This window comes from Eptesicus fuscus, chromosome 10 (assembly GCF_027574615.1).
Source record: "Eptesicus fuscus isolate TK198812 chromosome 10, DD_ASM_mEF_20220401, whole genome shotgun sequence".
Classification (NCBI taxonomy): Eukaryota; Metazoa; Chordata; class Mammalia; order Chiroptera; family Vespertilionidae; genus Eptesicus; species Eptesicus fuscus.
Window position 1 is genome coordinate 14,108,700 of NC_072482.1, and position 13,162 is coordinate 14,121,861.

A 13,162-nucleotide genomic window follows, 5' to 3' on the forward strand; every position below is an offset into this window, starting at 1 on the left:
TGAACAACACTGGCCAGGGCTTCTCTTTACTTCTTTAATCATAGTTTCCTTTTGTTCTTGGAACATATTTATAATGGCTCCTTTGAAGTCTGTCTGTTAAATACGACATTTGGTAGCTCTCACAGACATTTTCTGCTTATTTACTGATGTATGGACTATGCTTTCCTGTTTCTTTGCATATCTCATAACTTTTTGCTGAGAACTGTAGAACTTAGAGGATGTATTATAGTAATGTTGGGTACTAGTGTTCCTCACACCTGGTTATTGTTACTTGTTTGTTTACTTGTTTAGTGACTGTCTTTTTCGTAAAGTCTGTTCTCCCCTTCCTTCATCTCAGAAATGTGAAGCCTCCGATCTTACTCCTCTTGAAGTATGCCCACAGTCACCCTGGGGTAACATGGCTTTGACAGGACTTTATTTGACATCTTTTTTCCTGGCTACACCCAACTCTAAAATTGCTAGCTGATTGCTTTATTGTTTTCAACAGTGTTTTGGGGCATAAATTACTTCACAAACTGATCCAGTCAAATTTGGGCCCCTTTGAAGGGATAGTTTCTGGGTTTGATATTTGTTCTGACCCCAGGGGGCCTTCTCCCACCTGTCTCTCTGTTTCTCTCTGGCAAACTAGTGGGCCTACTTAGTCTACTATCGTCAATGACAGTTTCTTCCCAGTTACTTCACCCCAACTTCCACTATTTTGAGTACCCGTAGGCTTAAGTTCTCCATGCTTTGTGGAGTGAGTTGGAGTTCCTGTTTTACTACTGCACTCTGATGTGCTTGTCTCCGAGTGACATCCTTACTTTAGGAGCTGAGTGCTTGGTGAGGCAGTGAAGCACTCCAGCTTTCCTCAGCCTGCCTGTCCCAGCATGGAACCCTCATCCCACAATCTGGGCCAGAGGCAGTTGGGGCTTTAGTATTCTCAGAAGCAATGTACTCAGGATAGAGCCTTTGGGCAGAAGAAGGAAGCCTGGACTCAGCTGCTCTGGATGGGACTAGCCTCAGCAGTAGGTATCTGGAGGCAGGATGAGAAATGCTGCTCCTGGAATAAAAGCCCTCCTACTGGGAGCTGGAGAAGAGACCTCAGACGCCTGTGTTCTTGGCTGCACCAGTGGAGTTTCCATCTCCCTGAGCTGGGCGGGAGGAAGAGGAGAAGGAGTCTCACTTTTCTTACCAAGTTTTAGTAGGTTTTCTTGAATAAATGTTTCTTCATTTGCTGTATCCCCTTAGGATCCTTTGCAGAGACTTAAAATTATTTAAAATAAAAAATTTAAAACTAATTTTTGTCTGTTCTGCTAGAGTGGGTCTACAGAGCCTCTTCAAGCTGGAAGTTGCTCCTATAATTGATTTTTCTGGATTGATATCCCCCCCTTTAATATTGTGAATAACTTTCTCACCATTAAATCATTAAAATTATGGAATCATAAGAAAGTACAAATAAAGTAAAAATTAAATAAAATTCCAACTTCCAGTGATAATCACTGTTAATATTTTGGGGGACATCCTCACATCTCCCCACACATATATTCATTAATAGATACACATATAATTTTACATGTTGCTCTGTAACATGTAAACTTTGAAAATTTTTACATGGCAGTGTGTCTTGGGCATCTTTCCATGCCCAAATAGATTTAAAGACTTTTTAAAGGTTATATGGATGGCTGTATAATATCCTGTCTTATAGCTATGTATAAATTCACTTAACTAGTTTCTTATTGTTGGATGTTTAGATTATGCTGGTTATCTGCCATTACAAATAGTGCTTGAAGGACAGTTTTATAGCTAAGTCCTTGTTCATGCTCTTACTTACTTCCTTAGGCTAAGGTGGGGTTAAAAAAAATGTGAAAAACATTAGTATTTTAGTGTATATTTCTAAATTCTTTCTGGGGAAAGCTACACCAATTTACTTTCTTAACTGCCAGTGTGGGAGAGTCTCAGCTTTTTAGCACCATTGCCATTAAAACAAGACAAAAAGCTGAATGCTAGTAATTAGAAATACAGAAATGGTACTTGTTAATTTAATTTGTGACTTTAAAAGTATTAGTTAAGTAGACCTTTTGTCATTACAGCAATTTGTATTTTTTTTCTTAGTGAACTGTTTATTTCCTATTGTTTATTTCAGTTGGGTTGCATAAATTCTTTATATCTAACCATTTCTAATAATTACAAATATTTTCTCTATTATTTGCTTTTTAATTTTGCTTTATGATTTTTTAAAAATAGTGCTACAGAGATATTAAGTTTCAAAGCCTTTGTTCTTTTCCTTTTATTTTATTTATATTTGGTGAGTGCATTCCCACCCAGGGATAAGATACATATTTATTTACACATAGTTTCTTCTGGTTTTTATTTTTGCTTTTGTATGTGTGTACTTTAAATTGAAACTGAACTTTATTTTGGGGAATGGTATGTGGTGAGGATTTTATTTCTTTCTCAAATAACCAATTAGTTTTCTTAACACTATTCGATAATCCATCCCTTACCCATGGCATATGATTTTTAAGGTGGTCTTGTGTTCTTTTTCTTCAGGCGTCTTGCTGCCCTCCAAAAGAGAAGAGAACTTCGAGCAGCTGGCATAGAAATTCAGAAGAAGAGAAAAAAGAAGAGAGGAGTTGATTATAATGCTGAAATCCCATTTGAAAAAAAGCCTGCTCTTGGTTTCTATGATACTTCAGAGGAAAACTACCAGGCTCTTGATGCAGATTTCAGGAAGTTAAGACAACAGGATCTTGATGGCGAGCTAAGATCGTAAGTGCCTTTCTGATTTTGAAAATGGAAAGGTACAGTAGGAATTTTATGGAGGGCCAGGTATTATCCTTGTCAGCGTCAGATTTTTATTAGCACAATGTAGCCGACATATGCTTTTATTTATTTAATGGGCTCACCTTTCTGAGAAAAATCAGTCCTGTGTTTGGCATAGAATGCTCTTTGGAGCTCTTGAAATGTCAGCACTGCTGTTAGTGAACTGTCTACTCACTGAGTCACAATTTTAATTTAAGATTTATGTATATTTGTAAATAGTTTAGTTGTTTTACTAATAGCCTGAAGGAAACTGTGAATATCTGGTTTATTTATTTTTGTCTTGCATTCTACAAATTTGTACTTAATGGGGATAAGTAGGTATATTTATAAAATGTTGGAGGGTGCAGAGGATTTTGCCTATTTCAAGGGATTTTTAGAATTTCTTTAATTCTTATATCTGAAAATTGTGGAGAGAATCATTTATGATTGTCAAAGATTTTTAGTTTTTCATTTTCTGATTGACATATTATTTCTATTGCATGAATTATTACTAAACAACTGACATTAGCCACTGTAAAACAGGGTTTTCGTGGATGTACTCCATTATATTTATTTCTTAAATTAGGTAGCTTCAACAAATAAAGAGCTTAAAGATGAAAACATTTGGAAGGAGTAGACTAGATGGGGGAAGAGGATGGCACGCAGAAGAGGAGGAGGCATTCCTGGGCTTTAAAAGTCCGCCTTGAGCCTGTCTTTCAGTTTCCTAATAACTTTTTGGTATAATTTGTCATGACTTAAATATTCGTTTTAAAAGTTTTGTGAATTTAAAAAGTCATAAACAATTGAATAAAAGTTTTAAAGGGAAATTTTAAAATTCACAATATTTTAATTTTATTCCCTTTATATAATTGTTTTTCTTTCTATATACTTTATGATTTTTCTATGTAAACATATTTTTATGTAAGTATAATATGATATAGGAATAGTTTTATGTTATTTTGATGTTATATGTAACGTTTAGCTTATAGTCTTTATAGTATACTAGAGGTCTGATGCACGAAATTCATGCAAGCGGCTCGGCCCTCGCAGCTACGCTGGCTGCCTCTGCCTCAGCCCTCACAGCGACGGCTTAGTCCGGAAGGTCGTCTGGTCTAATTAGCATATTACGCTTTTTTTATTATAGATAGTTTTAATAGTTAATAGTTAAATTACTTAATATATTCTGTTTTCTTAATCTATTATTCTAAGTCCTCATTCTTCTTGAATTAGTGGGTAGGTAATGGTGTAGGAACCAACTTAATATATATAGTTTTTGTTTGTTAATTAGTAATTTTCTTAGAAATGGATTATTTTGTTAAAAATGTATGAGTATTTATATGGCTTTCAATGTTATTGCCTTTATGTAACTTAAAAATCTCTTTTCTACCTTGATCCATGACAGTGAAAAAGAAGGAAGAGATAGAAAAAAAGACAAGCAGCATTTGAAAAGGAAAAAAGAATCTGATTTACCATCAGCTATTCTTCAAACAAGTGGTGTTTCTGAATTTACTAAAAAGAGAAGCAAACTAGTACTTCCTGCCCCTCAGGTAATATGATAAAAGCATATTTTTCATTGTGTGAACTCATACACTGATCATTTATTCAGCAAATATTTGAGGCCTTATGTGCCAAGTTTTTGTTAGGTGCTAGATGTTCTTAAGAAATTCACGGCATAGCCCTGGCTGGGTGGCTCAGTTGATTGGAGCCTCATTCTGTACACTAAAACGTTGTCAGTTCGATTCCCGGTTAGGGCACATAACTAGGTTGCCGGTTCGATCCCCGGTTGAGGGAGTGTACGGGAGGCAACTCTCACATTGATGTTTCACTCTCTCCCTTCCTCTCTCTAAAAAAATCAATTAAAAAATTCACGGTGTAATTATATCAGGCCTGAAACTGCTCATATGATGGTTCAGTAATTGTCAACTCTTAGCAAGTTGTCAGCAGGGTAGGACTCTGGGCCTCTTTTTTGTGGCAGACCAGAATAAAGGTATTGTTTGACTTTGTGGACTTGAGGCTGCTTACTTTTAGTGAATGTTTTGTCATGTCATATTTATATTTTTGAGGCAATAGCAGTGAAAAATCAATGTGGGAATTGTGAAGAAGAGAGAGAGAAACATTCCTTCACTCAGCTTATCACAGTCTCTATGTTTTTCACTTCATTATAGTTGGTTAGAACCATGGGGATATTGAATAATCTCTTGGTTTTTTGAAAGACTTTGCAGATGAAAAAGTAATTTATTTAGTTAATTTTTCCATAGGAGTGGAACCGACTAAAAAATCTTGTTCTGTTTTGAGTAGTACAGCTCTGTAGAATTTATTTATTTAAATATTTTTATTGATTTCAGAGAGGAAGGGAGAGGGAGAGAGAGATTGAAACATCAATGATGAGAATCATTAATTGGCTGCCTCCTGCACGCCCCCTACTGGGGATGGAGCCCATATTGGGGCATGTGCCCTTGACTGGGAATCGAATCTGGGACCCTTCAGCCCGCAGGCCGACGGTCTATCCACTGAGCCAAACCAGCCAGGGCTGGCTCTGTAGAATTTAGACAGTTTAGTGGAGCAGAGGGATGGACTTAGGAGGCCAGCGGAGCTTCTCTCACCAGATGAGTGCACTGGTAGCATCAACACAATATTCTTTGCAACAGGGAAAATAATTTGCCAGATGCTGCCATTTCTAATAGTGATATTTCTAAAATTGAGATTTTGCCTATTATTTTTTTTCTTAGTACTCCTTAGAATATATATTTTAGTAAAATTACTAAGATAACATATTTTGATTTTCTTAGGGACCTTGTGGATGAGTGGATTCTCTGTGTGATATTTTAATTGTTTTTCAGTCACCTCCCCATATGATAGTTTTGTACAAACACAAGTTTTTGGTATATTAATATGTTGCTTTATTTTAAAAGATTTTTAGTGTGGAAATACACTCAAAACTTTGTAGCTTGATACCATGGAATTTCTCCCCTCACCCCTGCCACTCACATACATTATATAGGAAAGACTTTAAAAAAACTGTGTTATGGAAATTTTCAAATCCACAAGTGTAAAGAGAGTGGTACAGTGTACCCTGTGTACTCATCACACAGCTTCAGCAGTTTATCTTTCTGGAATATGGAAATTTTAAGTTGTGTTGTTTTCTGGTTAGAATACTGTTTACTGTGATAACTTTCTTTTTAGATTTCAGATGCAGAACTCCAGGAAGTTGTGAAAGTAGGCCAAGCAAGTGAAATTGCACGTCAAACAGCTGAGGAATCTGGGATAACAAACTCGGCTTCCAGTACTCTTTTGTCTGAGTACAATGTCACCAACAACAGCATTGCTCTTAGAACACCACGAACGCCAGCTTCTCAGGACAGAATTCTGCAGGTAAGGTGTCATATAGTAGAATGAGCCTTTTACTTTTTGTTATTGTAAGGATTATGAAGCAGAACACTGAGTGGTTTGGTTTTGTTTATTTACAGTTTGAAACTGAATCCTGAATGCATGGATCCTAGAGATTTCTGTAGTAGGGAAGCTAAATCAGCAGATTCAGTGGTTAGGCAGTTTTCTTCCTACATTTATTAAGTCTTAGTTCTTGGGGTTTTTGTGAAGCTAGCCCTTCTAACTTCATTAGTCTTTAGTACCTGTCAGTAAAGCACTGCATTTTAAAATTGCATGTTGCCTAGCAATCCTAGAAAGAAGTCAGATGTGTGTGGTAAGTAATTTTTAAAACTTCCCTGCATTTCTGTACTTAGCTTGGCATAGGCTGCCATCCTTCTTCCTTAACACCTGAGGTACAGCTCTGTGTGTTCTTAGGGTGTCTGCATGTCAGAGAATAGCCAAACCTAACAAAACACCATTGAGTCTTGACCCTTACATCTCATTTCCTTTTCTCTAATAGAAATGTCGTTTTAAGGTCTTGATTCAGGAGTCAAGTAGTCCTGTATGGCTTAGTAAGAAAACAGTTGTGTCCTTCATCACTTGTTTGTTCTCTAGAGGCACCAATTACAATTCTCTGTTTTTACTAACTTACTGCTAAGACACTTGTTACATGTTGATTTTTTTCCCCCCAGTTTTAGGCATTTTTTTCCAACCAGAATTTAAACATGTGGCTCCCTTACATCCTCTGCCTCTGTCATTCATACACACTCTTTTCATTCCCTCATTCTCCATCATAGTTATACTAGAGGCCTGATGTGGGCTTGGCCCCCACTGCTGCAGCGGCTGTGGGCCTCTGCCTTGGCCCCCGCCCACCAAGGCTTCGTCTGGAAGGATGTCGGGTCTAATAAGCATATTATCCTACCTAATAAAATGGTAATATGTAAATTACCATCACTCCGCTACACCCACGATTGGGTCAGCGGGAGGCGCAGGGGGCGGGACTCGGGGTGCCCGGGGTAGCCGATTGGGCCAGCGGGATGCTGAGCTCGCGTCGCCAGCGGCAGCGCGGGCTCAGCGTCTGCACCATGGCTGTGCTGCGGAACAGAAGGGGCCTCTGGGGCAGCGAGCTCACGTCCCGCCGAGGACCATCTAAAGCGGGGGAGCTGGGTGCCTGTCTGCTCCGGCAACAGGCCTTTCAGAAGCCTCCGCCGAGCCGGAGGCTTCCGAAAGGCCTGGTGCACCAGCGGACAGGCACCCAGCTCCCCCGCGATAGAAAGCGAAAGCGCGTAGGGGATCATGCACTGGGCCTCTAGTGCTTTTATTATTATAGATAGTTATAGTTACATCATAATTTTGGTTGGCTCCACGTTCATCGTTTATCGTATGATTATGTAAACCATAGTCCATTATGAGCCACAAAGTGCCTTATAATTACTGCACAGTATTTTTTTTAGTTAATACTTGTTTTATTTTGTTGTTAAATTTTCTGATTACTTAGCACTAATTCAACTCCAGACTATACATTAACTGTAAATCTCCTGTAATTTAGGTATTCTTATCTTTTTTGAAGAAGACTTTCCTCAAAATTCTGAATGTTCTAGTCTGGTCTGATTACTCTTAAGATCTTGTTTACAGCTCCTTTTTTTTTTTATTTCACTGTCACCCTAGAAAGTCCCTTGGATGTCCTCTTTCCTGGCTCCATGTCTTTGGCTGTCTTGGCTTACTCCTTTGTTAGTGAAGCATACCCCTTTAGTAGCTTTCTGAGGAAGCGTTCATTGAAGATGGAAGTTTTAAGACTTGGCATATCTGTGAATTACTGTTCTACCTTCTTATATAATTGGTAGTATAACTGGCTTTAGAATTCCAAATTGAAATGGTTTTTGTTCAGTTTTGAAGGCAGTGCTCCAGTGTCTTCTAGCTTCCATTATTGCTGTTGAGACCAGTGCCATTCAGATTAATAGGAAACCTTTGTTTTTCTTTTTGTGGAAGTTTATATGCGCTTCTCTTTTTCACAAGCATGCTTCTTGGTGTGGGTCTGCTTTTAACCATTGTGCTAGGTACTCTGGATCTTTGCATTCTGGAGACTCATGGCCTTCAATTCTGGGAATTTAGTGTATTTTGAAATTTAACAAAATTTCCTCCCTTTCATTGATCTGTTCTCTCTATGAACCTCAAATTTTCTTATTTGTTTCTATCTGGTTTTCTGTCTTAATTACCTTTTTGACTTATTTCTAGGAGATTTTCTGAATTTTATTTTTATTCAGTTTTAAAATTTTTCTATTATCATATTGTTAATTTCCAAGAGTTCTTTTTAAAATGTGGTCAATTTTTTAACATTGAATTCTTATTTATGAATATCTCTTCTGTCTCTTAGGCTATTAATGATGGTTTTGTTTTCATAGGTTTTCTTTTCCCTGCATAGTCTTTAAATTCCTTTTGTTAGTTTTATTCTCTATCATATAAGATGTTTCCTTAAATATCTTTTGATCTTTGGCTCTCCCTCCATATCTAGGGGGTAGGAGTGGGGCAATTAAAACTGATTAGAAGTTCCTTAGGTGTGGGTGGTGCTCCTTGACTCTAGGCTTCCTTGTAGGCTGAACCTGCTGGGCTGTTTCACTGGGGAACTCTTGATGTCAGTATTTCTAGATCTTTTTACCAGAGAAGTAAGTAGCTTCCATTCTCCTGCCTGGAAGGCATCAAGCTGGCCAGCCTTTTGGGAACCTAGATGGGGAAAAATGCTTTGTACTTGGAATAGCAGAAAGAGCACACACAATTGATAATGTGAAATGTAAGGTTCTTTTCATTAATAGTGAATAACGAATTAAGCCTTGTTACAGTTATCTTCATTTTGCCCCAGAACCTGGTGGTTTAAAAATTGTGTTATACTCATGGTTTCTGTGGGTCAGGAATTCAGATAGGGCATAGAAGGAACAACTTGTGTCAGCTCCATGTGTCTAGGGCCTCAGCTAGGATGACTCAACATTTGAGGGTGACTTGATAGATAGGGGGCCTGGAATCATCTTTCCACATTTGGTGTTTGCTGCTGCCTGTGCTGGGAATGTGGAGTAAATTTACACGTGGCCTCGCCTTTCTCACAGCATGGTGGCATCAAAAGTTGAACTTCTCCCGTGGTCTCTCAGTGCTCCAATGTGAGTTGTTGTAGTGAGTGTGTGTGAAGCTGCATTTTGTTTTCTCCTTGCCTTGGAAGGCAAGCAGTGTTATTTAGCACTGCATTTTGTTAGTTATAAGTGAGTCCACCTAGATTCAAGAGGAGGGATATAGACTTCACCTCATGATGAACGGAGTGTCAAGGTTGGATTATAACAAAAGCATGTGAGATGAGAGATAATGATTGTACTACTATCTTGAAAAATAACAATCTTACAGAACCTAAATTGGGTATTAAGAGACTTGTAGGTACAGTGATAGTAATGAATAAGGATTATAGTGGAGGGACTGAGTCAAGTAAGACTTCAGAAATGAACCTGCCCACATGAGTTTTCTTATGAAATGATAGGCCAGCTGGTAGTGTCAACTTTCTAGTGGGAGAATCAGATTTAGAGAGGCTAATGAAAACTAGATATACAATTAGTGATAAAACTAGATTAAAGTTTAGTTGTTCTGACATTTAGCCCAAACTCACATTGGAAAATTTGAATTCTTAGTTCTTTATGATTATAAAGAGGTTTGGCACAGGTAATAGGAGAAGCTTTTAGATAAATGGTTATGCCATATCTGAGGCCACAAAAGTATTTCTTAACATATAAAAATTTATTCTTAAACTTCCGAGGTGCTATGTTAGGTTGACAGAGGAATGGAAGTACTGAATCTGCCATGGCCTAGTCATCATTTTCTCTCTTGGTTTTCATTAAGAAAATGTATAAGAATTTTATTTGTTTTAAGATTTGGATAGTAGTACCATCCTGTCTTCTGTCTAAACTGTTGAAATACTTTATTTTTTCATTAATCAGGAAGCCCAGAACCTCATGGCCCTGACCAATGTGGACACCCCATTAAAAGGTGGACTTAACACACCTTTGCACGAGAGTGACTTCTCAGGCGTGACTCCGCAGCGGCAGGTTGTACAGACTCCAAACACAGTTCTTTCAACCCCATTCAGGTATCTATCTATATATATAAAAGGCTAAGCGACTGTCCGACCGTTAGCTAAGATGCTCACTGACCACCAGGGGGCAGACACAACGCAGGAGCTGCTGAGCTGTGGTGACTTGGCAGCGGTGGTTCTTGGGTGACACACCCTGGAACCAGAGAGGAGGGAGCCCGATTCCAGGGTGTGTCACCTGAGAACCGGCCTCCCGCAATCCGGTACCCCTTGGGGGATGTTGGAGAGCCGGTTTCGGCCTGATCCCTACAGGTCAGGCTGAGGGATCCCACCTGCGGGGGGACCCTGCTCACTTCACGGACGCCCTTCAAGCTGTGGCGCCGCCCCAGGTGTGGCCAGCTGGGGAGGGACCGAGGGAGGTTGCCTACAGGGTGTGTCCTGCCCCTCTCGACCAGGTGCCCCACCTTCTAATTAATTTCTTTTCAATGTGCATGAATCCATGCACCGGGGCACTAGTTATAAATAAGCAGATGTTTTCTGTTTTAGGTAAACTTGAATCTGAGAACTTGGACAACATGTTTTCTTTAGTAATGTTAATAGAATATGGAAATAGTGATCAGCTTGTCTTCTTGACTTTTCCTCACTCAGTAGTAAATAATAAAACAGTATCCAGGAAATGGTTAAATACTATATGGAGCTTCCTTTCTGCAGTTTCTGATGCTAACACCTTGTTTCCAAATACGTTTTATCTGATTTAAAAGAGCAAATAAATCCATTATTGATCATTTGGTGAATTTGATAAAAATCATTATCCTTTTTATGTATGTACTACTATTGCTTTTCCCCAAACATTTTATTATGGAAATTTATAACATGCAGAGAGGTTGAAATAATGGTAAAGCAAACATCCCTATGCTCACCACCTAGATTTCTATAGTTGTTAATGTTTTACTGTATTTATTTTATCACATATCCATCCATCATCTATCAATTCATCTTATTTTAATGCATTTCAGAATAACTTTGCTGTATCAGTTTATTTCACCGCTAAACATTTCCTTGTGTATATCATTAATGAGTTTAGAGTCCAGTATTTGTTTGCAATTCTTCTGTTTTAAGCTACTGTGTTTTAAAGAAGAATTTAAAAAATACAAACATTATAGAAGCAAGTTGTATTAAAATGGAATTTGAGCTTTTAAAGGTTGGAAATATTTGGGGTTTACTTTTAATTTAAACGTTAGGATATGTCCTCCCACTGGTTGTTTAGATGGAAAGCATCTGACTATTACAGCCCTACATGATTGCACAATGAAGAAGCATTGGCAGCCAAGTCCTCATTTAATAACTCTTGCAAGGCTTGTAAGAGAGCCTGATTCCTCTTTTTTCTGTGTATGTCTTGTCTCTCAACCACATTGTAAGCTCCTTGGGGGTAGGGACCATGTCTGATACGATAGCACCTCACCTCACCTCACCTCTGGGGAGCAGCTCTCTGGCAGCATGCACTTGTCTGGAACACACCCAAGATACAGGAAGTAAGCAACCAAAATAAAAAAGGCTTCGACAACTAAAATTTAAGTTGCAAAGTCTATTGGGATTTTATTCCTAAGAGATTCTCTTAGCTCTCATTCATATTTAGATATGATTCCAAAAGAAAAAGAAATGTAAGGAGAGGAACTACTTACAGTATGCACACTGATGATAATGATGTGGTAGCTAATAGAGGCAGGCATAAAAATGATAAGAAAAAGGCCCTGAATTAAAACTGAGAGTCTGGGGTCTTTGACTGTGGTGACTCTCTTCTCTGTCCCCTGTATGTTCTTAGCTACTGTACCGTATCAAGAAAAAGTTGAGATAATGTTTGGAGGACCTATCTTAGGAAGGCAAGTAATGTCAAATATAATGACTTTATTTCAAGTCATTAAAATAAAAATACTGTGTGTAAATAATAGTAAACTAGTTGAGCCAATCCTTTATTTTAATCTAGAGATCTATCCTGAAACCAGATAGGGTGACAGAATTTCTGGAATCTTTATTTATTGTTTTCCTTGTAAAAATAATTTGTGAAAAGCATTTGAAAGCACAGTACAAATAAAAGCGGTACTTTTATTAATTAGAATTTTTGTCTTTCTAGGACTCCCTCTCATGGATCAGAAGGGCTGACTCCCCGGAGTGGGACAACTCCCAAGCCAGTTGTTAACTCCACCCCGGGTAGAACTCCTCTTCGAGACAAGTTAAACATTAATCCCGAGGATGGCATGGCAGACTACAATGATCCCTCTTATGTGAAGCAGATGGTACGTGTCATTCCTGTTGAATACCCTTAAAAAAAATTTTTTTTTTGGTATCTTATTCCCTCCCTCCCCAGTCAGTGCATATTACTTATATCTTAAGAATCTACACACCTATGGATGTCAGCAGAGGAAAATGATTTGCAGTACTTAATCTCATGCCTGTTTTTTCTTACTCTTAACATGTTTGTGAGTATTGATAATGTTGTAGTAATACTTGTATCTTTTATGATTTTAATTTTTATCATTTACTAATCAATACTTGAGTGGTACATTTATTTTTATATATTTTATTATTATTTAAAAATATTTTAAAATTGATTTCAGAGAGGAAAGGAGAGGGAGAGAGAGATAGAAACATCAGTGATGAGAGAGAATCATTGATCAGCTGCCTCCTGCATGCCCCACACTGGGGATCAAGCCCACAACCCAGGCATATGCCCTGAACAGGAATCAAACTGTGACCTCCTGATTCATAGTTCAATGCTCAACCACTGAGCCACGCCAGCTGGGCGATGCATTTATGTATTTTTTAAAATTTTTATTTCTGTAAAATAAATTGTTAGTTTTGAACACCTCAAATCAGATTTTGACCCTTGATTCCTGTTTGCTCTCTACTTCTTCAAGGACAAATCTAAATTTCAAAGCAAAGTTAATTTGATGT

The 13,162-nt window shown here is 38.1% G+C and overlaps 1 protein-coding gene across 2 annotated transcripts in view; it reads left to right on the forward strand.

The window, feature by feature from the left end:
• The window catches only part of CDC5L (cell division cycle 5 like), a 53,300-nt gene that overhangs the window by 12,540 nt on the left and 27,598 nt on the right, over positions 1-13,162 (forward strand). For both annotated transcript variants that reach the window (XM_054722195.1, XM_008153227.3), the window contains exons 6-10: positions 2,530-2,748; positions 4,184-4,328; positions 5,965-6,153; positions 10,119-10,267; positions 12,342-12,504. In XM_054722195.1, coding sequence (XP_054578170.1) covers positions 2,530-2,748; positions 4,184-4,328; positions 5,965-6,153; positions 10,119-10,267; positions 12,342-12,504 — 865 coding nt within the window. The remainder of the gene's footprint in view (positions 1-2,529; positions 2,749-4,183; positions 4,329-5,964; positions 6,154-10,118; positions 10,268-12,341; positions 12,505-13,162) is intronic.